Below are 25,237 nucleotides of genomic sequence, written 5' to 3'. Positions count from 1 at the left end.
TGGGACTTTGTTAGAAAGTGATCACCTGGGATGGAATTAGAGAATACTATGAAAGGAAAAGTCTTACCCAAGTAATGAAGCTGAAGGATTGTCATTCCACACCTGAAGTCTCTGGAGACTGTGTGCCAAATATTTTGATAGCTTGTGTCTTCATTTTCATTGAACTCTCGAAACATTTTGATTTCTTCCTTTATTTTCTCTTTGACCCAGTAGTTGTTAAGTAGTGTAATGTTGAACTTCCACATTTTGGGGCTATTGCTAATTTTTTGTTTGTTCTTAAGTGTTAGTTTAGTTTCACTATGGTCTGAGAAGATGCTTGGGATGATTTCAATGCTCTTGAATTCTCTGATTCTGTCTTCATGGCCTGACATATGGTCTATCCTTGAAATTGACCCATGTGGACTTGAGTAAAATGTAAAATCCAATTTCTTGGGATAAATGACTCTGAAAAAGTCCAATAGTTCTAGTTTATCTATCTCCTCATTTAGCTCCCTCATGTCTTTATTGGTTTTCTGCCTGGATGATCTGTCAAGTTGAGAGAGTGGATGTTGAAGTCCCCTACTATGACTGTGTTGCTCTTAGTGTATTGCTGTAGCTCTTTAACTAGATGTTTGATGTATTTAGATGGATTCTCAGTGGGTACCTAGATGTTAATAACTGGTAAGTCCTCTTGATTGAATGATCCACTGAGCATTAAGTAGTGTCCATCCCAATCTTTTTATTTTATATATTATAAAATCTATCATTTCATATATATGAGAATAGCTGTTCCTGCCCTTTTTTGTGGGCCATTGGCCTATATGATCATTTTCCATCCTTTAGCTTTGAGTCTGTGTTTGTCTTTTGAGTTAGGTGGGTTTCCTGTAGACAGCATATTGTTGGGATATGTTTTTTGATCTATCTTTCTACTCAGTGCCTTTTAATAGGTGAATTCAGGCCATTGACATTTATTGATATCAAAGATTGAAGATATTTTAATGTCATTCTTGCAGATTTTTAGAGTGTTCTGATATATGACCTATTTATGTTGGTCTGACGGTTTATAGGAGACCTTTCAGCACTTCTTTCAGGTCATACTTGGTGATAGTTCATTATTTCAACTGTTGCTTGTCTGAGAAGGTTTTTTTATGCCTCCATTTAGTCTGAATGACAGTCTAGCAGGATACAGTTGTCTTGGTTGAAAGCATTTCTCATTGAGCACTCGATAGATATCTTGCCATTCTCTTCTGGCCTGTAATGTTTGTGTGGAGAAGTCTGCTGCTAATCTTATGGGTTTTCCTCTGTATATGACTCTTTGTTTTTCTCTTGCAGCCTTCAGGATCCTTTCTTTATCCTTATTCCTTTTCATTCTAAATATGGTGTGTTATGGTGTCTTTAAGTATGAGTTAATTCTGTTTGGGACCCTCTGGGCTTCTTGAACCTTTATGTCTTTGATGTTGTCTAGACTAGAGAAGTTCTCACCTCTTATGTCCTGAAGAATGTTTTCTTCCCCTCCCTCTCTTTCTTCCTCTGGTAAGCCAATAATGTGTATATTATTCCTTTTGAAATCATCCCATAGGTCTCTGTTGTTGTTCACAGTATCTCTTAATCTCTTTTTGAGATCTCTTACTTCTTTTTTAGTTGTCTCTACTTCATCCTCGATCTTGCTAATTCTGTCTTCAGCTTCATTTATTCTGTTCTCTCTCCCCTCTACTGTTTTCTGGAGTTCATTTATTTTGTTACCCTGTTGTGATACTGTTTTAGCTTATTCAGCTAGTTGTGTTCTTATCTCAGCTATTTCAGCTTTCAGCTCTCTAAGAACCTTGAAATAATTAGTGTTTTCTTCCAGAGTCTCATTTGTTGTTTCTGCATTTCTGATGACAAATCTTTCAAACATTTTACTCACTCCTGTGATTATTTCCTTAACTAGTGTTTGGATGTTGACCTCGTTATTTTGTGCTTCAACCTTTGGGGGGCTTTTAGCTGGACTCTTGTCCTGGTTCATTTCTCCAATATTTCTTCTTGTTGGTTTGACCATTCTATGTAGTACGTTATGAGGTCCCTCTCTCCATACTTTCCAAATTACTCATTACTCTTGCCTGGATTGACTTGTTTCTAAGTAAGGTAATTAAAGGGTTCACAGTTGTGGAAATTTACAGTTGTTTCAATATTATTTTAATCCTTGAGTTGGAGCTCAGTGGCTTAAAAGCCTATTTTGTTCTTTTTCTTCCCTGTGGGCTATGGGAACCTGAGGGCTTTTAAACTATAAGTAGGCTTCTTAGCTTAATCACTGACTCCTGACCAAGAGATAAGCCATGGTTGGGCAGAGATAGCCCAGTGGTTATGCAAAGAGACTCTCACAACCCCACTCTCACAGCTAGGCCACTAAGGTATAGATTTTCTCCTGAGTTTCCTGTTTAGTTTTCTGTCCCCTGGTGTTAGCACAGGACACCCCCACCCCCCACCCCTGCTGCTCCAGATTCTGAGGGCAATAGCAATGGAGACTCCCAGTTGCATTTGGTAAGTCTTAAGGGAGTCCTCTCTTCCCTTCAGCTGTCATTTGTTGTTAAAACAGACTGGAGGTGGTGTTTCAACTAGTATACTACTGGACTGTTATCAGCCACTTATTCTCTCCCTAGGTTCCTCTCTGTCCACAGGCCACACATTTTTGCACTCACTGGTGATTTAGTGGGTTCCTGAAGTTGTTCTAGTCCTGTCTTGTTGTGGTCCCGGTCCCAGGTGGTCTCCTTTTGTATTCCTTGTTGACCCAGAAGAGAAGAGGAGAGAAACACAGCTGTTGATGCTTCATAGCCCTTCCTCCAGAAGTCCCTATTATTATACTTTTAATTTTCTTCTTTCCCCACTTTTTATTGGTACCTAATTATGGGTTACAATGTTATAAGATTCCAGGGTAGAGTGGTTGGAACTCATCTTTAATATCAGATTAAACTTGTACTTTCTTTATAGTCTGTCCTTCTTGGAGACCTCTTTATACTGTGTCTCTTTTTGCCTTGACAGTTGATGGGCAGTGGCAGGAGTGGAGTTCATGGAGCCAGTGTTCAGTGACATGCTCAAATGGGACCCAGCAGAGAAGCCGGCAGTGCACTGCAGCTGCTCATGGAGGCTCTGAATGCAGAGGCCCGTGGGCTGAAAGCAGAGAGTGCTATAATCCTGAGTGTACAGGTAAGGCTTGATGGCTTCATTTAAAAAATGCCTAACACTTGTAAAATTTGAGTCTCATGCTAGATGATGATGAAATAATCAGATAGTATATGTTTCTAGTAAATGAAACTGACCTTATTGTAGCTGTTCTATTAGATGACACTTGAACACAGCAGCACTTTCAGGAGATTCTTAAATTAAATATTGATTAAATTGATAAAGTTTACACAAATTGGTACTTTTTACAGGCAAGGTACAATGTGCATTTGCAGAGTCTGAAAACCTCTATAAATCACAGTACTTAGTATTTGACTAGCAAATCAGATATTCAAGTAGCAAGTAGATTAATAAAATTTGAAAAGATAGGGGGCCAGAGGGTAGCGCAGCAGGTTAAGCACATATGGCATGAAGAGCAAGGACGGGCTCAAAGATCTGGATTCAAGCCCACTTCACAAGCAGTGAAGCCTGTCTGCAGATGTCTATTTTTCTCTCCCCCTCTCTGTCTTGCTCTCCTCTCTCGATTTCTCTCTGTCTTATCCAACAATGACAGCAATAACAACAACAATAGTAATAACAACAATGATAAACAATAAGGGCAGCAAAAGGGGGAAAATAGCCTCCAGGAGCAGTGGATTCATAATGCAGGCACCAAGCCCCAGTGATAACCCTGGAAGCAAAAAAATAAATAAATAAAAAATAAGGATAGTAATGATTCTAAAAATCCTATAGTGGTGTGTAGTAGGGTACCAGAATCAACTGTAACATATTCCTTCCAGCCAATGGTCAGTGGAATCAGTGGGGTCATTGGAGTGGATGTTCGAAGTCCTGTGATGGTGGCTGGGAGCGACGAATGAGGACTTGTCAAGGTGCAGCAATTACAGGACAGCAATGTGAAGGAACAGGTGAAGAAGTGAGAAGATGTAGTGAACAACGTTGTCCAGGTAAGAATAACTGAAAATTTTCCCAGTGAAAGCATTTTATAATTTTATATATATATATATATATATATATAAAAATTTTTTTCATTGGTTAATTTTTATTGAATAATTGCTGATAAGTAGCAAGTTACTTGTTTTTATAATGTGTGAAGCTTCATTATTTATGTGCCAGTCCCTAGTTCTTCTCTAGGTTTTTAAATTAATTGAATACTATTTTTCTAGAGATATTTGTTCTCTAGAACATAAAACAAGTTGTCATAAATAATTTATAGTAGAAATACAAAGAAACCAAAATTAGATAACACATAAGTGAGAAAATAAATATTGAAACCAGAAACTTGTAATATTGTCTTTTTAATTCCTTTTGATATGTGACCTTGAATGTCCCTATTTAAATTTCCTGTCCTCTTTTTCTACAATGAAAAGTTATTCTTAAGAGGAACACATTTTAAAATGAAAGCAAAAGGTTTTAATTAGTACTGGAAGAATGAAAGCACAAGTACACTTGAGTGATTTCATATGTAAACATAGAAAAGTTGCAAGTTTGAAAATAGCCCAGATTATAAAACATAGACTTTTTCCTAATTTTGTATACATCCCTAAAATGTTATTGACATGGATGACTCAATAAAGAAATGAAAATTGAGGTTTCAGAATAATAGCATCTGCAAAATTGTTATATATATGATTTGAAAGGATGGAATTTTTAAATCTACAGATATATCTGAAGGAAAAAGATTCAGAAGAAATGTGAGACTTTATTAGAGAGGCCTGTTGTCTGTTAACTCTTTGTGGGCAAGCTAACTTATCCCTCTGGCTGCTTTTTTTAGTTGGTATGGTAAGTGTGGCTTCTCAGAGAACCTTTGAGATTTCTTTTCAACTCAAGAAACCATGAATTTCTTTCCTTATCTAATTTTATTATTTCAATTAGAAAACCAAGGAATTTACAGAAACATCTAGAGGCCAACATTTTGTATTTCTTCATAGTTAGAATTCTAAAAACCTTTCACAGTTCAATACTGAGGGAAAAAAAAAGAAACTGGACTTGAGAGCAATGGTACATATATCACTATAAAATAAGTAGTTATAAAATAAAAATAGGTCTATAAAATAGTTTTAAATGTAATAAATCTAAAATTAGTTGTGTTAATTAAAAAGGCCATATGAATGAAGAATGATAAGAGAATAATAACTAGCATGCAGAATTTTGCTGAAGGGATGTCTATATAGATTAGAATTGTGCAGTCCCTCCTGCACTGCATTTAATTTAAGGAACATTAAACAAAAACATTTGTTTTGGCCAAAGAGAAATATTATTAGGACAGTAGTCATGATTAAATAAGACTTGTACAATTTGAAGTTATCTAAATCGATCTGAGCATATCAACATCCTTAACTGGTCTTTTAAAACTGCCTTTCATCTGTATATAGAAGAAGAATGATGCTACTGCAGTCACACTTACAAAGATTGCCACCTACTGTTTGAAAAATATTTTACATATCTATTTACAAGAAATGCAGTATGCGTGGTCCAGGAGGTGGTGCATTGGCTAAGGTACTAGACTCTCAAGTGTGAGGTCCTGAGTTTAATCCCCGGTAGCACATGTACCAGAGTGATGTCTGGCTCTTTCTCTCTCTCCTCCTATCTTTCTCGTTAATAAAATAAATAAAATCTTAAAAAGAAGAAATGCATTATGCCTTATTTGCCATGTTTGGTTTCTGACTTTCATGAATTAAAAAAGATTGAAAATTTTATAAAATTGTAAAGACTTTTTTGTTTTGATTTAGTTTTAATCAGAACCCCAACATTTAGCTGTCTTGCTCTCCTATATTTTGAATGCTTCTGTTCAAAGAATTTGGTCTAACTCCACTCAGCTTCCCCCGGACCTATGCTTCTCAAATTTTTATGTAAGCATAGATATTACTCAGAGTATTTGCTAAAACATAAGATATAAGTGAAAAACACCCAGGGATTCTGAGTCAGTAAGTTTGGTAGAGGCTTCAGATTTGTATCATTAGTAATATTTTATATATATATATATATTTACTTATTCCCTTTTGTTGCCCTTGCTGGTTTTTTATTGTTGTAGTTATTATTGTTGTTGTTGTAGATGTCATTGTTTTTGGATAGGACAGAGAGAAATGAAGAGAGGAGGGGAAGACAGAGAGAGGTAGAGACAGACACCTGCAGACCTGCTTCACCGCCTGTGAAGCGACTCCCCTGCAGGTGGGGAGTCGTGGGCTTGAACTCGTATCCTTATGCCAGTCCTTGAGCTTTGTGTCATGTGTGCTTAACCTGCTGCATTACTGCCCGACTCCCTCATTAATAATATTATTACAAGGTAATATTGATTGTACTACTTTACAGATTACCAGTTAGTAATCTGGCATGAAGGTGCAATTGTTAACTGTAAAAATATGAACGAAGTATAAGGTAAAAAGTTAACAGAAAAGAGGAGATTAGTACTCTACTCTGCTTCACTGATAAAGTTGAAATCAAAATTTGTCTTCTTCTTCTAGTGTTTGCCCTTCTTCTGTAGCCAGTCAACAGTGTCAGGTTGAGCCTGATGTAAAGTTTCGAGACCTCCTTTGAATCTGGAGAGGTGGCAGTCATTGACTATGTGGGTCATTGTCTGTAGCTGCAGGGGCAGTTCGGGTCGTCTCTGGCTCCCCAGCAATGGAACATAGCGGTGCACCGGCCATGGCCTGTTCGATAGCAATTGAGGAGGGCCCAATCATAACGTGCTAGGTCAAAGCCGGGTTGATGCTTGCAGGGGTCTGTGATGAGGTGTTTGTTCTTTACCTCAGCTGACTGCCAACTCTGTTTCCAAGAGTCTGGAACAGAGAAGTTCAATGTAGGCATAGGGGACCAGATTGGGTGACGAGACGTCAAGCGTTGGACAGGGTGGGCGAAGATATCCCCGTATGGCAGGTCCGGTCAAGCATAGACGTGGGAAATGAATTTAGATGATGCCGCATCCCGACGAATATCTGGCGGGGTGATGTTGCTAAGAACTGGCAGCCATGGAACCAGGGTGGAACGGATGGTTCCAGAAATGATCCTCATGGAGGAATATAATTTGGAATCGACCAAGTGGACATGGGGGCTACGGAACCATATTGGGGCACAGTATTCTGCAGTGGAATAGCATAATGCCAGAGATGATGATCGTAGTGTGGAAGCGCTCACGCCCCATGAGGAGCTGGCCAGTCTTGCAATGATGTTATTCCTCGCGCCCACCTTTGCTGCAGTTTTTATGAGATGTTCGTGAAATGACAGAGTGCGATCGAGAGTAACGCCAAGATAGACTGGCTGGGCTTCATGCCGGATTCTCGTATCGCCAAGCTGCACATTAAGCTCACGCAAGGCCGAGGCATGGTGTAGATGGAAAACAGATGATACCGTTTTTGCAGTGCTAGGGTTTAGTCGCCATTTTTTACAGTAATCAGATATCAGAGACATGTCTTTCGTGAGTGTTTCCTCGAGGATGTCGAACTTTGATGCCTGAGTTGCTCAGCAGATATCGTCGTAGATGAACTTCCTTGAAGAAGTTTCTGGGAGGTCATTGATGTAAATATTAAATAGCGTAGGAGCCAGAACAGAGCCCTGGGGGAGGCCACTTGAGACAAGTCTCCTTCTGCTAGACTTGTCACCCAAAATTTGTCTTATCAGATTGCTCACCAGATGAGGCTTTGAAAAAAATCTTGACAAATTTTTTTTATTCTTATTTCTTCATGCACAATGAGTTTGTTCTTGAGTTAATAATAATGAAAATATAGGCAATGCATTTCAGGTTTTCTTACCTAATGCATGATTCAACCAAAGTAAGATTTCATTAGAGCAATAATTTAAGGAAAAATAGAGCTAAGAGCTATCATTATCCAACTCACAGCTATCCAGTCCCCAATTTTCCTGTTCCATACTAAGCAGGATAGGAAGCATTTTATATAATTTTGTGTACTATAGTCTTACCATCTAGATTATTTTTTCCTGAACAGGAGTATACTCTCAGTGCCTCTTACTCTCCAAGATGATTGAAATAATGAAGAAAATTCATTGCCCAATGCCACACAGCAAAACAGTTCTATGGGTGAAGGGGAAAAAAATCTATATATTTTTAATATTGTACAATATGAGAACAGCATCTTTTGTCCCTTAAAAAGTGTCCTGTCTGTTTTTCTCATCTCTTAGCTGCTTTTATACTTTTCTGGGTTTAAAGTGGGGGTGAGGTAAGGGGATGGGAGGAAATGGCTGGAACTGTGACCCAGAGCTCATGCTTATCCCTAAGAGATTTAACTGTATGCTGCTTAGTTTCACTATCAATTATAAAATGCATGCACAAGTTTATTCTTTAGGGAGTGTTAGAGAGTATCAGATAGAGGGCAAGGTTTTATTAGATCACATTGACTTATTTTCTCCTCATCCCCTAGTTGGAAGGATGGTGAATTAATCACTATCAATACAAATATATATATATATATATATATATATATATATATATATATATATATATATATATATATATAAGCAGGTAAGTTTAATAACAGACCTCTAAATTGTGTGGACCACTCTATTTTACAGCATTAGAAACATGTCTATGGGGGCTAGGTGGTGGCACACCTGGTTGAGCACACATGATACAGTGCATAAGGACCCAGGTTCAAGCACCCTGTCCCCACCTGCAGGGGGGAAACTTTATGAGTGATGAAGCAGGGCTGCGAGTGTCTCTCTGTCTCTCCCCCTCTCTATCCCCCCATTCCTCTCAATATCTGGCTGTCTCTATCCAATAAATAAGTAAAGTTAATAAAAATAATTTTAAAAAGTTTTTTAAAAAGAAACATGTCTGTATAAATTTGACGTCCCTTTTCTAAATAGAAAAATTTATTCTGCAGTGTATTAAAATATTTTAAAACATGTTAGTACATACTTTATCATTTGCATTCAAGGCTACTATTCACTAGTAAAACTTTTATTAACTGATATATATATATTTACCATAGCATTGCTCAGCTCTGACTTACAGATTGAACCTGGAACCTCTGGTAGCTTCTGCATAATAAATTACTGTGGTATGTCTCAGATCCTAGTGATGCATCTATTTATCTGTTTGTTTGCTTTTTTTTCCTAGAGCATTGTTCAGTTCTGGCTTATAGTGATGCTGGGGTTGAACCTAGAACCTGAGTGTTTGTGCATAACCATTATGCTATCTCTCCTGAGAATACTTTTATATTTTTAAAGATTTCTTTAATTTTTTTTTTTTACATCGAGGAATTGAAAGAGACCACAATAACATAGCTTCCTTCATTGTAAGGGGTAGTAAATCATTTTTCCCAGTCCAATGTATTTATTTATTAATGAGAATGAGAGAAGGAAGAGAAAAAGAGAGAATAATTCTGGTACATGTGAAACCAGGTATCAAATTTAAGGCTTCATGCTTAAGGATCCAGTGTTTTAACTACTGTACCACCTTTCTGGTTATCTATAAATATGTTTAAAATCCCTGTATTCTATTAGAGTTTTGATTATTTTCTGCTATCAGATGTTTTGTGTACTTCTTCAAAGGACTATATTATTGCCTGTTTAGTTCTTCAAAAGATAGATAGGTTCACTGAGTAGTTTTAAAAGTAGCAAATAATGTCAAATCTAAGTGTTCTCACCAGTTCATCTAAAACCAACTACTGAGTTCAGGGTTGACAATAGGTGGTCCAAGATATTGATTTCATACATCTGAAATGTTCTATTTGTTCTTTCCAAGTCACCTCAGATACATTAAAAAACAAACCGACAGTGAAATAAATTAGAACTTGAAGATACCCTATAGGTACGAAAGGTCACCTGATGTTTACTAAATATCTAAGAGAGCATCACATCTTCTCTGTAAAAGCATGAGTTTTATTACCTACTCCAGTTTGTAGCTCACAATGAATAAACTACAGTTAATAGGAAGGATTAAGGAAAAACCACTGAGGCTTAAAATAATCAGTGTGTACACTGGATAGTGGTGTATGTCTGTTAATTCAGACCTGTTGCTATGGAGATAATTATTATCATAATTCATCTTATCAGATTGCTCATCATATGAGGTTTTGAAAAAAAAACTCTCACAGCTTCTAGCACAGCAGTAACTTAAAAAGCCATTTGTTGCAATCTTATATTACCCTGCCTTGTCTAATTTAGAAATATTTGGCAACATATTGATTATTCTCAAATTGTAATGCAGAATTTAAACAGCACATTTTATGAACTCTTCTTTCTTTCATCTTATGTTGTATTTTATTATTTTTGAGCTATTTTTTAAACATTTATTTATTTATTCATTTTTGCCTCCAGGGTTATCACTTGGGCTCCGTGCCTGCACCATGAATCCATTACTCCTGGAGGACATTTTTTTCCCTTTTGGGGCCCTTGTTATTTATCGTTGTTGTTGTTATTGCTATCATTATTTTTGGACAGGACAGAGAGAAATCTAGGGAGGACTGTAAGACAGAGGAAAGAGAGAAAGATAGACACCTGGTGACCTGCTTCACCACCTGCCCTGCGAAGCAACCCCTCTACAGGAGGGGATCTGGGGGCTCAAACAGGGATCCCTACACCCATCCCTGCACTTTGTGCCATGTGCACTCAACCCGCTGCGCTATTGCCCAGCCCCCATGTTGTTTTTCATATATATGTATAGGTATAGGTATAGGTATAGGTATAGGTATAGGTATAGGTATAGGTATAGGTATAGGTATAGGTATAGGTATAGGTATATGTATATCACAATTGCCACCACAAGCCTAGTTAACATCCATTACTATATATATTTATAATTTTTGCTTATGATGATCAGAAAATAATGACTTAAAATTTTTCTGGGGTGTGGTTATAAAAAGCATGGTCCAAGTCAAGTACTCAACTCACAGCCTACAATTTATGTTATTTACTTATGAATTTACAAGTATATTGTATGCTGTTTGCTGATAGACTTCAAAACTGTTTTTTTTTTTTTTGCAAAATAGATAAGTAGATAAGTACTCATTTATCATTATTACAAAGGTTAGAGTTTGTGTTATTCTCAGTATTTGAGAGATCTGCTTGGTTGGCTTAGTTTTACCACCTCCTAGCTGAGTGATGCCTGTCTACTTTTTGTTTTTTTCAGGTTTACACTGAGAATAATATGTGTGTTCTCTCCATTAGGATATTCTAGGAATTAAATGAGTTAAGTTATACAATGCATTTAGGAAAGGGCATTTCAGTGTGAACTGTGTGACCACAGAGACTGAATCTATCAGAGTTACCACTCCATCCCTTGAAATAAGGAATCCCCAAACCATAAGAACTAATGATTTACCAGCCAGTGATACTTGAAAAGGGTGGATGGGGGGGTGTCATACATAGTGCATGATTTTTTCTTTTCTTTTTTTTATACCTGTTCTACATTTAGAATCAATTTCTTCTTAATGCTGAAATTCTAGCATAAGTGTTGAAAACTGATTTTCCACATCAAATTGATTTAAGTTCTGTATAATTTCTGCTATTTTTAAGAGTCAGAAAATCAGTTTGAATAGATAGAATAACAGCTAATCAGTAGGTAATTGCTATCTTGTTTTAAGGGAGCATGCTAACTACATACTTGTGACTTCAAATACAGTTGTATCTCACAAATGGGTTTTTATATCTTCACACTAGTGGCAGTAAACAAAGGATGTACAAAGTTGCTGCTCCATTTTGCTAAGGCATTAACAAACAAGAGTCCTTCATTTTTGCTTCACAATAATATGTTTTTTTTAATGTTGAGCTCTGAGAGTGGCCTGATCTCTAATTATGCATTTCTAATTTGCAAAATACACATAGGTAGCATTAAACATAAAAAAAAATAGCACAAATTTGTATCTGTAGCTTGGATTTCTCTCCCAGGCTTTTATTCCATATGCCAGTAGACTTTTTGGAAATACCCAGATGTGCTACAATATCTCAAACTCAAAACTATTTTTTCTATCTTCTCTTTCAAGCAATTACCTTCTTATACATTGTAACTCAAGGTATATTTTACTGGACATTATTCTTGAAAACCTGAGTCCCAGTATTTTATTTCTCTCTCTTCTTCACCTTTAATTCCATTGGGGGAACACAGCCCTCTCCTCTCCTCTCCTCTCCTCTCCTCTCCTCTCCTCTCCTCTCCTCTCCTCTCCTCTCCTCTCCTCTCCTCTCCTCTCCTCTCCTCTCCTCTCCTCTCCTCTCCTCTCCACTTCTCTACCTCTCCTCTCCTCTCCTCTCCTCTCCTCTCCTCTCCTCTCCTCTCCTCTCCTCTCCTCTCCTCTCCTCTCCTCTCCTCTCCTCTCCTCTCCTCTCCTCTCCTCTCCTCTCCTCTCCTCTCCTCTCCACTTCTCTACCTCTCCTCTCCTCTCCTCTCCTCTCCTCTCCTCTCCTCTCCTCTCGTCTTTTCTTCTTTTCTTCCCATTCTTCTTCATCTTCCTCTTTTTCTTTGCATTTTACTTGGGGAAAGTTAATGTTTTATAGTAGAATTGACACATGAGTACCACTCCTCATCTCTCCTTTTCCACCATTATTTATCAGGACCCTCAAAGCACCCTTGACTCGCTCCCTGTCTTCGTTCCTCAGAGTCCTTTGCTTTGGAATACTACATCCAAACTAGTTTTATTTTGTGTTTTCCTCTTCTGTTCTTGTTCCTTAAATTCCATCAGAAGAGATTTTTTAAAATTTTTTTATTTAAGAAAGGATTAATTAACAAAACCATAGGGTAGGAGGGGTACAACTCCACACAATTCCCACCACCCAGTCTCCATAACCCACCCCCTCCCCTGATAGCTTTCCCATTTTCCATCCCTCTGGGAGCATGGACCCAGGGTCATTGTGGGTTGCAGAAGGTAGAAGGTCTGGCTTCTGTAATTGCTTCCCCGCTGAAAATGGGCATTGACTGGTCGGTCCATACTCCCAGTCTGCCTCTCTCTTTCCCTAGTAGTGTGTGTCTCTGGGGAAGCTGAGCTCCAGGACACATTGGTGGGGTCTTCAATCCAGGGAAGCCTGGCCAGCATCCTGATGGCATCTGGCACCTGGTGACTGAAAAGAGAGTTAACATACGAAGCCAAACAAATTGTTGAGCAATCATGGACCCAAAGCTTGGAATAGTGGAGAGGAAGTGTTGGGGGGGGTACTCACTGCAAACTCTAGTGTACTTCTGCTTTCAGGTATATATTTTGCAGTAGTTTATAGATACATGTGAAGATATGCTCTCTCTCTCACAGAAACTGGTGTATATCAGAAGAGATTTTTAATACATCTATTTCCTGTTGCTGCTTCCTGAGATTACATGTCCCTTCTCCAGTTACAACATTTAGATAGTCTTTCACTTCCCTGTAGTCAGTATCTCAATCTAGTCTTCAAACTGAAGTATAACACTGAACACATTGTAATAACCTTCCCTTGTCCATAAAATAAATCCAAATTCTAGTGTATCTCCTCATTTATTACATACCTCTGCCACTCCAGTTTCCCAGCTTCCCTGGCCCAGTACTGGCGATAGAGGGTAGAAGTGGCCCCCTGGTAGTCCTGGGGTAGATCCACTTGATGAGGGCAAAGTGCATGGAGAGACAAGCAGAGACAGTCAGCTCCAGGAGAGCCTTAGAGGGTCATCTCATTTATTGGGGGAATAAAGGCAAGCAGACATACCCATAATTCAGGGAGAAGGTTGAGGTAATCGTTAACCCAAACACAAAGCAGCACAATGCCTAATCATATTTTGACCTACAAACTATTTGATCACAAGTGGAAAATTACCATACAAGGCTTGATCATGAGCTTCACAATGCATATTTCTCTGGGGCTGAATTACATGTACTTCCGGGCAAGGGGGAAGGGAGAAGTTGAGCAAAACCAATATATTGCAGTGGTTTTCAAGTTAGGACATACACAATGTACAATAATTCATGGCCTTTGTTTTAAGGGGGGGAAGAGGGCATTTGCAGAAAGGCACCCCCATCCAGGGGTCATCATTAGTTCACTAGGTAGGGGGGACCTGCCAATGTCTCAACCCAGATTGAGGAGAGCTTGGGGTCTATCTGCTCAGACTCTTATTGAAACAATGGCTTGGACTTCCTGGACAGCGGGTCCACTTCCCAACAACCCCTTACATATCTTTCACAGATTATTCACCTCATTCCCAACTATTAGCTTTATTATTGTTATTATTATTATTATTATTATCTATTTATTATTGGATAGGGACAGAGAAAAATTGAGAGGAGAGGAGGAGAGATCGGGAGAGAAACAGAGACAAATGCAGCACTTCTTCACCACTTATGAAGCTTTTCCTTCTGTAGGTGGGAACCTGGATCCTTGCTCACTATAATGCGTATACTTAGCCATCGACACTGTCTTCCCTCCCTACCCTGCCCCCAACTCTATTCTCTAGCCATTATCATATATCCCCAGTGACTCGGATGTAGCAAGTTCTCCTAGCACCCAGGTTTTTTCCACAGGTCATTCCCAAAGCATACTATCCCACTGTTTATGGAACAATTCCTGCATAGCCTTTATATGTCAACTTGGATAGTCCTGTTAGAGATCCTCCATTTTTTTACTTCTCTAAATTATTCTTAAATTGCTTCTCTAAATTACTTCCAGAAGAGTGTGGCATCCTAGTATATTGTGGTGTCTCCTCTGACTATCTCCCTTGCTATTTCAGAGGCTGAGTGGTAAGACTATTCTAGATCATACTTTTTACATGCAACCTTTAACAAGTTTGCTTGAACATTGTGGGTGTTCAGTCAATCTTGAATCAATGTATTCCTGAAATGACACTAAAGTAATCCCAGAAAGTTCCTTACCATTGAGGACTTCATAAACCCTGCAAGAGTCATATATTTTTATTTTACCATTTAAATTGTTTGCTTCTGATGCAAGCACAAATACACAATTTTTTCCGAATTGATTTTTTTAAAGATATAATTTTCAGAGAATGCCATATTACCTTTCATGAAACACTCAAAGCAGCTGGGGTTTGACATATAAAAAAGCTGTTGTGCCAATTTGCAACTTTGAATCTATAGTTCCCTTGTCATTTTCCCTTTTCATCATTTATCTACTGATTCTGTCTCCAAGAAGAATAATGAACCCAAAGTTTCCTGAATTTACAGTGGAGAAAACTAAGTCATTGACCTACTTAGGTTTAAAAAATATTGTGGTTGGAATATGGAGGCTTTTGTTGAGGTACAGTTTAGTGATCATCACTAATAAAGGACAGTTAATAATTGAATGCTGCAGTTGGAAAAATTAGAACTATATATATATATATATATATATATATATATATATATATATATATACTTTATAAAGGGTGCTTTACTAGGGAAGCTATTTCCTGGCCCTCAATCTTCTTTCTAAACCAGTATTAGGATATATACAGATAATATAAAAGAATTCCAGACAGTGTCCATAGATTCTTATCAAGTCAACCATGTCACACCCTAGATGCTTATTTTGGTCAATTTTCAGACATATTTTAATAGTTAACCTTTTTGTTTTAATGTGCCTAAGGAAATATTAATGCTTAATGTGAGTCTGTTTAAAGCATACATATACACATTCTGAGTCTTTTTTTAAAATTTTTAAAAATATTTTATTTTATTTATTTATTCCCTTTTGTTGCCCTTGTTGTTTTATTGTTGTAGTTATTATTCTTGTTGTCGTCATTGTTGGATAGGAAAGAGAGAAACGGAGAGAGGAGGGTAAGACAGAGAGGGGGAGAGAAAGATAGACACCTGCAGACCTGCTTCACCGCCTGTGAAGCGACTCCCCTGCAGGTGGGGAGCCGGGGTTCGAACCGGGATCCTTATGCCGGTCCTTGTGCTTTGCGGCCACCTGCGCTTAACCCGCTGCGCTACAGCCCGACTCCCCTCACATTCTGAGTCTTAAGTCTTTAAAAAAAATTTATTACCTTCATTTATTTATTGGAAAGAGAAGTCAGAAATTGAGAGGGAAAGAGCTAATAGAGAAGGAGAGAGAAATAGAGAGAGAGAGAGAGAGAGAGAGAGAGAGAGAGAGAGACCTGCGGCCTTGCTTTACAACTCGTGAAGCTTTCCCCCTGCAGGTGGGGACCAAGGGCTCGAACCTGGGTCTTTGCACACTGTAATATGTGCGTTCAACTAGGTATACCACCACCCAGCCCACTGAGTCTCAAGTCTTTGCAGAATAATTCTCATTTCCAGTCATTATAAGTACTGGAGTAATGAAAAACCTAGCCATGTGAAAGCATTGAAAAATTTTGGTCAAAAGTACATGTGTGTGACTGTAAGTATCCATCTAGCCATGAATGCAAGATGTATAAGTGCTATGATAACTAGAAGTAGAATAAAGCAGAAAAAAAATCTCTCTACAATGCTTATATTCTAACAGAAGGAGACAAAAATAGGACATTAGCAATAATAGTAAGTAAGCTAGAAATATATGGAGAAGTAATAATCTGACAAGTGTTTTGGATAGCCATAGCACAGGAGATGTGGGAATATTTCAAGGTTAGTCAGGAAATTCCTGGGAAGGGAAAATCTGAGTAAAGATTGAAGACATTAAAGTCATGAGCCAGGTCAATGTTTGGGAAGGTAAAGGGCAGAAAGAAAACAAAATAAAGCAAATACATTAGCTCTTAGGTGGGAAATTGCCCGAAGTATTGGAGAAACATAAAAAGAAACAATGCGTGTGTAGATGGAATGGTGTTTGCAGGCTGAGAAGTTGAGATAGTGACAACATTGAAAATGGAGATGTGGGGGTTTGAGGTAAGAGCCCAGGTTGAAGGGCCTCGTATTGGCAGTTGTTTTACCACTAAACATTGAATTTAGTTACATGGGGAAAAAACTGATTTTTGCAATTAATATATTAAAAAAAAACAAAAACAAACAAAAAAACTGCCCTGTATTTCCCCAGCATGCCTCTAAACTACTTCTGTTAGCCTAGATGTTGAACTTCATCAGTTTCAGTTGCTACCCAATAAACATCTTCACCCTATTGGCTCACTGTTGCCATCTCGTGGTTCACACTTGTAATTACTGACATTCAGACTATGTCTAAAGAGGGGGAGGGGAAAGGATGTTATCTTCAAAATAGCAAGCTAGAAGACTTGTTGAGAAGACTTTTCAGAAATCACTACCAGAAGTCTGCTTACAGACTGCTTCTTTTCAGACAAAACTGAGTTAGGAAAAAAAATCTAAGTCTAAAACTGACAAGTTTTATACAAGTTTTTTACAATATTGGCAAGTTTTATACAAGTTTTATACTCAAAACTGTGTATAATCAATGACCAGGACACTGAAAAGGCTTCTTATGAAGACTTATTATAAAGAATCGCAGAGACAATGCAAAATTAGGTAGTACACCAGATTTGCATGTCTGAGATCCCAGAGATCCCAGGTGCAATCTCCAGCACTACTATCTTAGAGGGATGAGCAGTGCTTTGGTCTCTCTTCCTCTGTCTTTCTCTTATGAAAATAAATGTGAATAAATGATAAAAATAAAAGTAGTTACTTAAAAAGATGTACTATCAGGATAACAGAATTTTACCAAAATCTATATAGGTGAAGAGAAAGTGGCTTTCCCCCTTCTGTTTTGTCTTCTGTAGGCTTCACCTCTCTGAGCCAACTTTTTCAGACAGAGACAGAGATAGAGGGAGGGGTGGGGAGAGGGGAAGACATTACAGTGCTGAAGCTTCCTCTACTGTACTGAAGGATTAGCTCAAACTGAACTGTGCACACAGTAAAACAAGTCCATTATTCTGGTCAAGTATAGTGCCTGCCCAGGGAAGGGAAAGCAGTTTAAGCACAAGATGCAGCTTTTGCAAAGCCAGGGAGATGTAAATTGGTGTGGAATGTTTGGAGAATGGCAGTTAATTCTGTGTGACTGGTTCTTAGGAAAGTAAATATGTGCCATACTTGGAATGCTAGGTTAGGACTTTCTAGAATATCTATGTATAATTTTAATCGCACTTAGCAAAGTTCTTTATCCTGTCACTATGGGAATATTGGCATTCTAAGATAGGCTTTAAACATCAAATTATGGGATTTGAGCTTAATTTTAGAGATTATTCTGTCACATGGTGTGATAATTTAATTACAGTGGGTAGAGGTCTGGCCCAGCTCTATAATTAGTTTCATAGCTCAGAAAGCAGGTATCATTCTTGTCCATGAACTAATAACACCACATCCCTCGTTATCATTTGTTTCACCTTCTGGATTTATCTTGTGTTCATCTACTTCTGTAGCTTCAGTCCAAACTCTGTTTAAGTTATTTCTTGATATTATTTTTTAATGAAAGATATAGAGAGAGACCAAAGCACTGCTCAGCTTTGGTTTACTGTGGTGCTGGAGATTGAACCTGAGACTTCAGAGCCTCAGGCAGAAGAGTCTTTTGCATAATCATTATGCTGTCAGAGCCCTAGTATAAACTATTGTATTCTAACCCATCCTACTTTAGTCAGGGTTGAAGTACTGAATTAGCCTCTCTGGTGGTCTTATCCTACCTACTGCTCCCCCATTTCTTTAAATTCATGCTTTTGAACTCATTATGAGGATATGCATGTGCTATTCTCGACTACTTCTCTAACCCACTACCCTCCAATTGTCATGAGGTAGGTAGGGAGGTAGGTAGGTAAGTAGGTAGGTAGATAACATTTCTCTCTTTCCACTGGCTTTCAGAGCTCAGTGTCTCTTTACAAATTGTTCTCTCTTCCTTGAGTTCCTCATACTACTAATGTTAAGTGTCACTTACTCTGGGAAGCCTTCTTTTGTTCTTAAACTTTTAAATTGAAACAACTCTCTATACATTCTCTGTGTAGTGCTTATCATAATTATACTCAAGTAATGTATGGTTAATTCTTTGGTCTCTTCCTCCTCCATGAAAGCTTCATTAGGCATCTAAATACTGTGTGTTCCATTATTATTCTGTGAGACATCTAGCGGCTGGGCAATCCATGCTGTTTTTCACCATCACAAAAACAGATACATCGCAAGTTAACATAGAAGGTAAAGAACACCCTTCTCCAATATAGCAAAAACAAAAGCAGCACAGAAATAAATTAGGGGTGCAGCAGCCAGTCAATCCAACATTGGTCAGAGAAGTTGGTGTGCTGAGAGTCACTTCTTTCTTTGTGTCTGCTCAGTGCCCTATCAGCTTCTGCTCCCAGTCCTGCTGCCACATCCAGCCTCTGGCAAGGGAGCCTAGAGGTCCAAAGAAGCATCTCCTGAGAGGAGAGGTGGCAAGCAGGAAGAAAAGGCAAAACCCAGAGATGAGTCAATGATAAGGAAAACTCAAAGTTAGATGGTGCCCAGATTAATGTCAGTGAAGGGAAGGTGAGGAAAGAGAAAAGTTAGTAGATATTGGAGCCACACTAAGAATGTAATGAGTTAGTTCGCATCCCCACCATCTTACTTACTATGATGCTGTTAAACCTCAACAAATACTCCAGCTATGAATTGGCTGCATGTATGTATCTTTGATTCAGATGTCTTTCTTGGTATTTTGATTGATATATCCAATTGCTAAGTGGGTATTTTACTTGTAGTTCCAATGACATCTCAAAATCACTCTACCTATATTTTATTTCCCAATATTTTCTTCATGATATTATATTTTTCTTTCTTTGTACTTGATAATTTTTTAATGCTTACACAGTGGCTTATCCTGGGCTGTTTGGTTCAGAAGAACAAGCATATTGGTTCATTTGTGCACCTAACGTATGCTAAGCCCTATTCTAGGGAAAAACAAGGATATGCTAAAGAAATATTTTAATATTCTTGATTTATAATGGTGCCACTCATTACTTCTACCCCAAGAACAGAATTAGCAATGCACAGATCTTAAGAGGGAACTTCGTCAACCATTACCTCAACCCTCAACTCTTTTACTCTTTGTAAGAGCTCTGAAGGTTGGAAATGACCAGAAGGGTAGGACTTGACTCCGAGAGTGAAAATGTGGAGAGTGCCTGGTTATATGTTTTTTTCCCTATCTAATCCTCTCCTCTTATAGTTAGTTTCTCCTTTGAATTCAATCTAACAGTTTATCCTTGTGTTCTTGATATTCTCAGGGTCTTTTCTGATGTTATTATTATTATATTTAATAATGGTTTATAAGATTATAAAGTTTGAGTGGTATAGTTTCACAAGTGGTGAAGCAGGACTGCAGGTGTTTCTCTGTATCTTTCCCTCTCCAGCTTCCCCTTCCTCTCAATTTCTGGCTGTCTCTATCCAATAAATAAATAAAGATAATACATTTCTTTAAATGTAACTAGAATTGATGCTCTTCAGATGTCACATCTAGGTCTAAAATGCCCATATGTTTAATCCATTCATTTGACCCTAGATATTAAAAATAAATTATGATTTCAAGATTGCAGTGCTATACTTTGCATTCTTTACTGACTAATAACTATAAATTATCCTAATTCATTCATGAATTCAGAAGTAGAATTACCATCAATTAAATTATGGTTAGCTTGGATCAAATGATATGTTGTCCCTCAAGATAGAGCTTTATCTCGGGAACTGAGCTTTATTTATATGTTAGGTACTTTTTTGTTTTCAGATTATTACGTATTTGCTTAGAGATATTTATCTAACCAATTATGAATTTTTTATTTCTATTTTACACTGAAATTTTTTGTGTTCCAGACATACCAGTAGGTAGAGGATGCAAAAATGAGAAAATAGCATAATCCTAGGCAAGTAGTGAACACGTAAATACCAATGTTGTTTGAACACATAACAGTAGATGTGTCTAGAAAAGTGACTAATAACATTCTTTCTAGGAGCACAGTGTCAGGTTTAGCACAGTATAAAAATAATTTGTTATTTCATGAATTATTTGACTCATTCAAATATTTCTGGCATATTTAGTATTCTTGAATTTCTTTTTGTCTTTCTTTTTTTGGTAATGAAATTTAGCTTTCAAAACAAACTAGGCTAAAGATGTTGAAATGGCTTGTTATCTGCTGTAGTGTGATTGCCATCATTGCTATTGTATAAATAAATAATTATACATATATTCACCTTTCATATCTATTTGACTTTACATGTGGCCTACAGTTAATAATCTGATATGACTTTCAATTGATTGGAAATCAGTTTATGTATAGGATTTCCAAGTATTACTTGTGTGAGAAAAATTTTTGGATTGTATGCTGACATTTTTGGCACATGCAAATGACATTTTTTAGAAGTGTTTACACAGGAAGTACTTTAAAAAGAATCTATATTCTATGATGATTTTTTTAAAGATAATGCAGGGGAACTTTGTTGTTGTTTTAAAGACATCTCTAATATTTCAGTGATAACTATACCTTAAAGAAAATGAAAGCTCTGCAGTTAGATGCATTTAAGGACTGCTTATCACAGATATTAAATTAAAAAAAACGGCTGGCATTCAAGTCTCTCTGTATTGAATTGCAGCACCTTATGAAATATGTTCAGAGGATTATCTGATGTCGATGGTGTGGAAAAGGACGGCAGCAGGTGACTTGGCATTCAATCAGTGCCCACTGAATGCCACAGGTAAAGTAAGGTGACCCACCAGAGCCCAAATGAGAATTGCCATTTGGAAATAGCATGCTATGTTTGCTTATGTAACCATGTTTTTGGCCTATATCCATAAAGTACCTGTCCAATAACCAATAATGAAATAATGTTAGTAAAGTGTTTTTTTTTTTTAAATAGAGCCAATGAGGAGACCTAGGAAATGTTGCTGATGCAATTGTTTCTCCGTGTGACTATTATGCACTACAAATTTTTCATAGGCATGCCTTTTAAAAACAAGAATATATGCAAATCCAGGTTTTTTAGCTTGCCTCCCAGTTAGGTGAGACCTGCTAGTGTTCCTATTATAAAGCTTCTCTCTGTTCTTTGTGACTCACAGGCACCACTAGCAGACGCTGCTCTCTCAGTCTTCATGGAGTAGCCTTCTGGGAACAGCCGAGCTTTGCAAGATGCATATCAAATGAGTACAGACACTTGCAGCATTCAGTAGGTGCAAAGCCAGCTTTAGTACTTGCTCTGTTTATTTCTTGCTAATGATCACTGTGTGAGAATTTAACCTTCTGCTATACAATCAAATGAGTGAAATTGCTGAAAAAGAAAATGCCTGAAGGAAAAGAAATGTGATAGATAGCTCATTTTTAGAAATCAGTGCTAAATTTTCTTGTTCCTAGGGTTTGATTTTCTCTCCTCCTCCTCTTCCTCCTCCTCCTCCTCCTTCTCTTTCTTCTTCTTCTTCTTCTCTTCCTCCTCTTCCTCATCCTCCTCCATCTTCTTCTAATATATTCTTCTATTTAAATGAATGACTTTATTGTTTAAGGGGGAAAAGACATGCAAAAACCTGTTATTATTTTACCTTTAAGAGTTAAGTATTGTATCATAGTTGGCACAGATATATGCCAAATAGTTTACAAGATTTATTTTAAAGTATCAAAAACTTTAAAATTGAATTCTTTAACATTCTATTACCTAGGAAATGATAGAGATTTGCAACTTAAGAATAAATTGTCTTATTGCATTTTGACATTATGACATGAAAAAATGACAGTGTTATTGCACCAAAGAAAATTAATTACTGCAAAAGATTACATGGGCCAATTTTTTCAAAAATAGCCTATTTTCCCACACAGCATTGCATTATTCACAGAGTATGAGGTATGAAAATTTTGAGCACAGTTTAATTTTGCTGGGTATTTTACAAGTGCAAGTCATTGTCATTATCAGAAACTTGTTTTATTCTGACAGGCAAGAGGAAACTCCATACATGAATAAACATTGTGAGGTTGAAAACAAAATACAAGCAGGAGCCAACTGGCAAGTTGAATTCTGGCAGGAGTAATGCCTAGTTAAGAACCATTAAGATTCATTGTTACTTCTGTTTTCTTTTAATTGTTTTATTGTAGCTCACAAATATGTACAATTCTTTAAAAAGAAAGGGAGAAAGAGAGAGAAAGAAAGAAAGACCCTCAAAGACATTCTTGTTTGTAGATAGAAAATTAGTTTGGGGTGGGGGTCAGGTAGTGGTGTAAAATCACATATATTACCAAGAGCAAGGACCCAGGTTTGAACCGTGGCTCCCCATCTGCAAGGATTCTGCTTCACAAGCAGTGAAACAAACTACAGGTGTCAGGTGTCTCCCTTTCTCTTCTCTATCTCCCTGTCCTCTCTCAATTTCTCTTTGTCCAATCCCCCCCCCAAAAAAAAAAAAAAGAAATAGCAAGGGGAAAAAAAGAAAAGAAAAATATGACTGCCAGGAGAAGTGGATTCATAGTGCTGCCACTGAGCCTTTCCGTGATAAGAATTAATATTTATTACAAAAAGAAAAAAGTACATTTAAAAAATATAAAAAGCAAATGATGTATACTGACCAGATCAGTAGTTAAACTGATAGATATTAAACTATATAGAGTCTTATTTTTGTTATTATATATATGTATCTATATGTATCTGTTTATAAATACACATAAGTATTGGTATCCATGCCTATATTTGCTGATTACACAGAGACACATATATTTAAGCAGAGAATGAAAGATGTTTGATTTCATTGATTGTTATTTTATTTTTTTTTACCAGAGCACTGCTCAGCTATGGCATATGGTTGTGGGGGTGGGGAAAGGGGGAGATTGAACCTGGGACTTCAGAGCCTCAGGCATTGGAGTCTCTTTGCATAATCATTGTGTTATCTCCCCCACCCTCACTGAACCTTTAAATGGCAGAAGTAAGGCTCTGTGTACCAAAATAAATATTGACTAAATTACTCATTTTATGTCTGGGGAGATAGCATAATGTTTATGCAGAAAGACCTGTGGTATCAAAGGTTCCAGGTTCAAACTTCAGTACCACCAGAAGCTCTAGTAAAAAAAATAAAAAATACTATTTGATATGTTAAGCATAGAACACAGTATCTTGTTTTCAGATATTGAAAATGGAGGGTCAGGAGGTGGCGCACATGGCTAAGCTCACATAATACTAAGCACAAGGACTGACTTGATGACCTGGGTTTAAGTCCCTGCTCCCCACCTGCGGGGGGGTGGGTGGGGGACATGCCTCACGTGCAGTAAAACAGGTCTTCAGGTGTCTATCTTTTAATATAACATATATTTACTTAATTAGACAAATATGTGTAACTGGAGAATAGCAGACCTGGTTGAAGATGTGTCTTATCATGCACACAGACTGGCCTTAAATGGCACATGTCACCTTGCTTTTGATACATCTGGACAACCATAGGCAAAGAAACTTCTACTCTCTTTTTCTGCCTCTCTCCTTTTGTCTCTGTCTCTGTCTCTCTCAGACACATACACACACACACCTGAAATGTCAGTCTCCATACAATTCTGGCAGAATTTTACCATCTTCAGGTTATAGTCATAAAGCAAAAGCAAATCAAGTTGAAACAAACATACTAATACTTTCCCCAAACTTCCTTAGATAGATGAATGATTCTTTCTTCCTGGAGAGTAGTGATTAGTAAGGGACTCAGAACTGTCAAAGATCATCCTGCAAAATAACACCCTTGGATAGTGTACTTCTTTGCCATGCATGTCACCCAAATTCAAGCCTGATTAAAGCTCTCTATCTCTATAAAGAAAATAGTAAAAAAGAAATGTTAAGTATTGTTCTAACAGGAAGTCCCTGCACCTAAAAATATGAAATATCATAGTGTGAGTATTCTATTTTAGTTGTTGCTTCTTCAAACCTCTGTTTTCATTTTTAAAACTTCATTTAACAAAAAAATAATATGGATATTGAAATAATATCAAAATCTCAGCTTTATAGAAGATATGTTGAGTTTGACTCCAGGTTGAGAGATTTTGTTTTTCTGTTTTCCTCAAATTTTATGATTATTCTATTTGCAGAAAGATACAGAAGGAGAGAAGAGAGGATAGTAGGTTAACTATAGTTTTTCCATACTTTGTAACAATCAGGTGAATTTTACTCCATAGCAATGATTGTCCTGACATATACATTTTGATCTTTGCTTTCATTGATTCACAAATGTTTAGCATATTGCCTAAAAGAAGTGAATACATTTTAATAATTAAGTTTATTTTAAAATTTTTTATTAGTGATTTACAATGATTAACAAGATTATAAGATAACAGAGGTGTAATTCTATATAGTTCCCACCACCAGAGTTC

The 25,237-nt window shown here is 37.3% G+C and overlaps 1 protein-coding gene across 1 annotated transcript in view; it reads left to right on the top strand.

Moving 5' to 3' along the window:
- Positions 1-25,237, top strand: part of ADGRB3 (adhesion G protein-coupled receptor B3) — a 923,209-nt gene that overhangs the window by 434,367 nt on the left and 463,605 nt on the right. The window contains exons 5-8 of the mRNA XM_060189990.1: positions 2,998-3,162; positions 3,918-4,082; positions 21,513-21,614; positions 21,976-22,082. Coding sequence (XP_060045973.1) covers positions 2,998-3,162; positions 3,918-4,082; positions 21,513-21,614; positions 21,976-22,082 — 539 coding nt within the window. The remainder of the gene's footprint in view (positions 1-2,997; positions 3,163-3,917; positions 4,083-21,512; positions 21,615-21,975; positions 22,083-25,237) is intronic.

Source organism: Erinaceus europaeus, chromosome 4, assembly GCF_950295315.1.
Source record: "Erinaceus europaeus chromosome 4, mEriEur2.1, whole genome shotgun sequence".
In the NCBI taxonomy this organism is placed as follows: Eukaryota; Metazoa; Chordata; class Mammalia; order Eulipotyphla; family Erinaceidae; genus Erinaceus; species Erinaceus europaeus.
The sequence above is the reverse complement of the archived record's forward strand: the minus strand, read 5'-3'. Positions and strand labels throughout refer to the sequence as shown.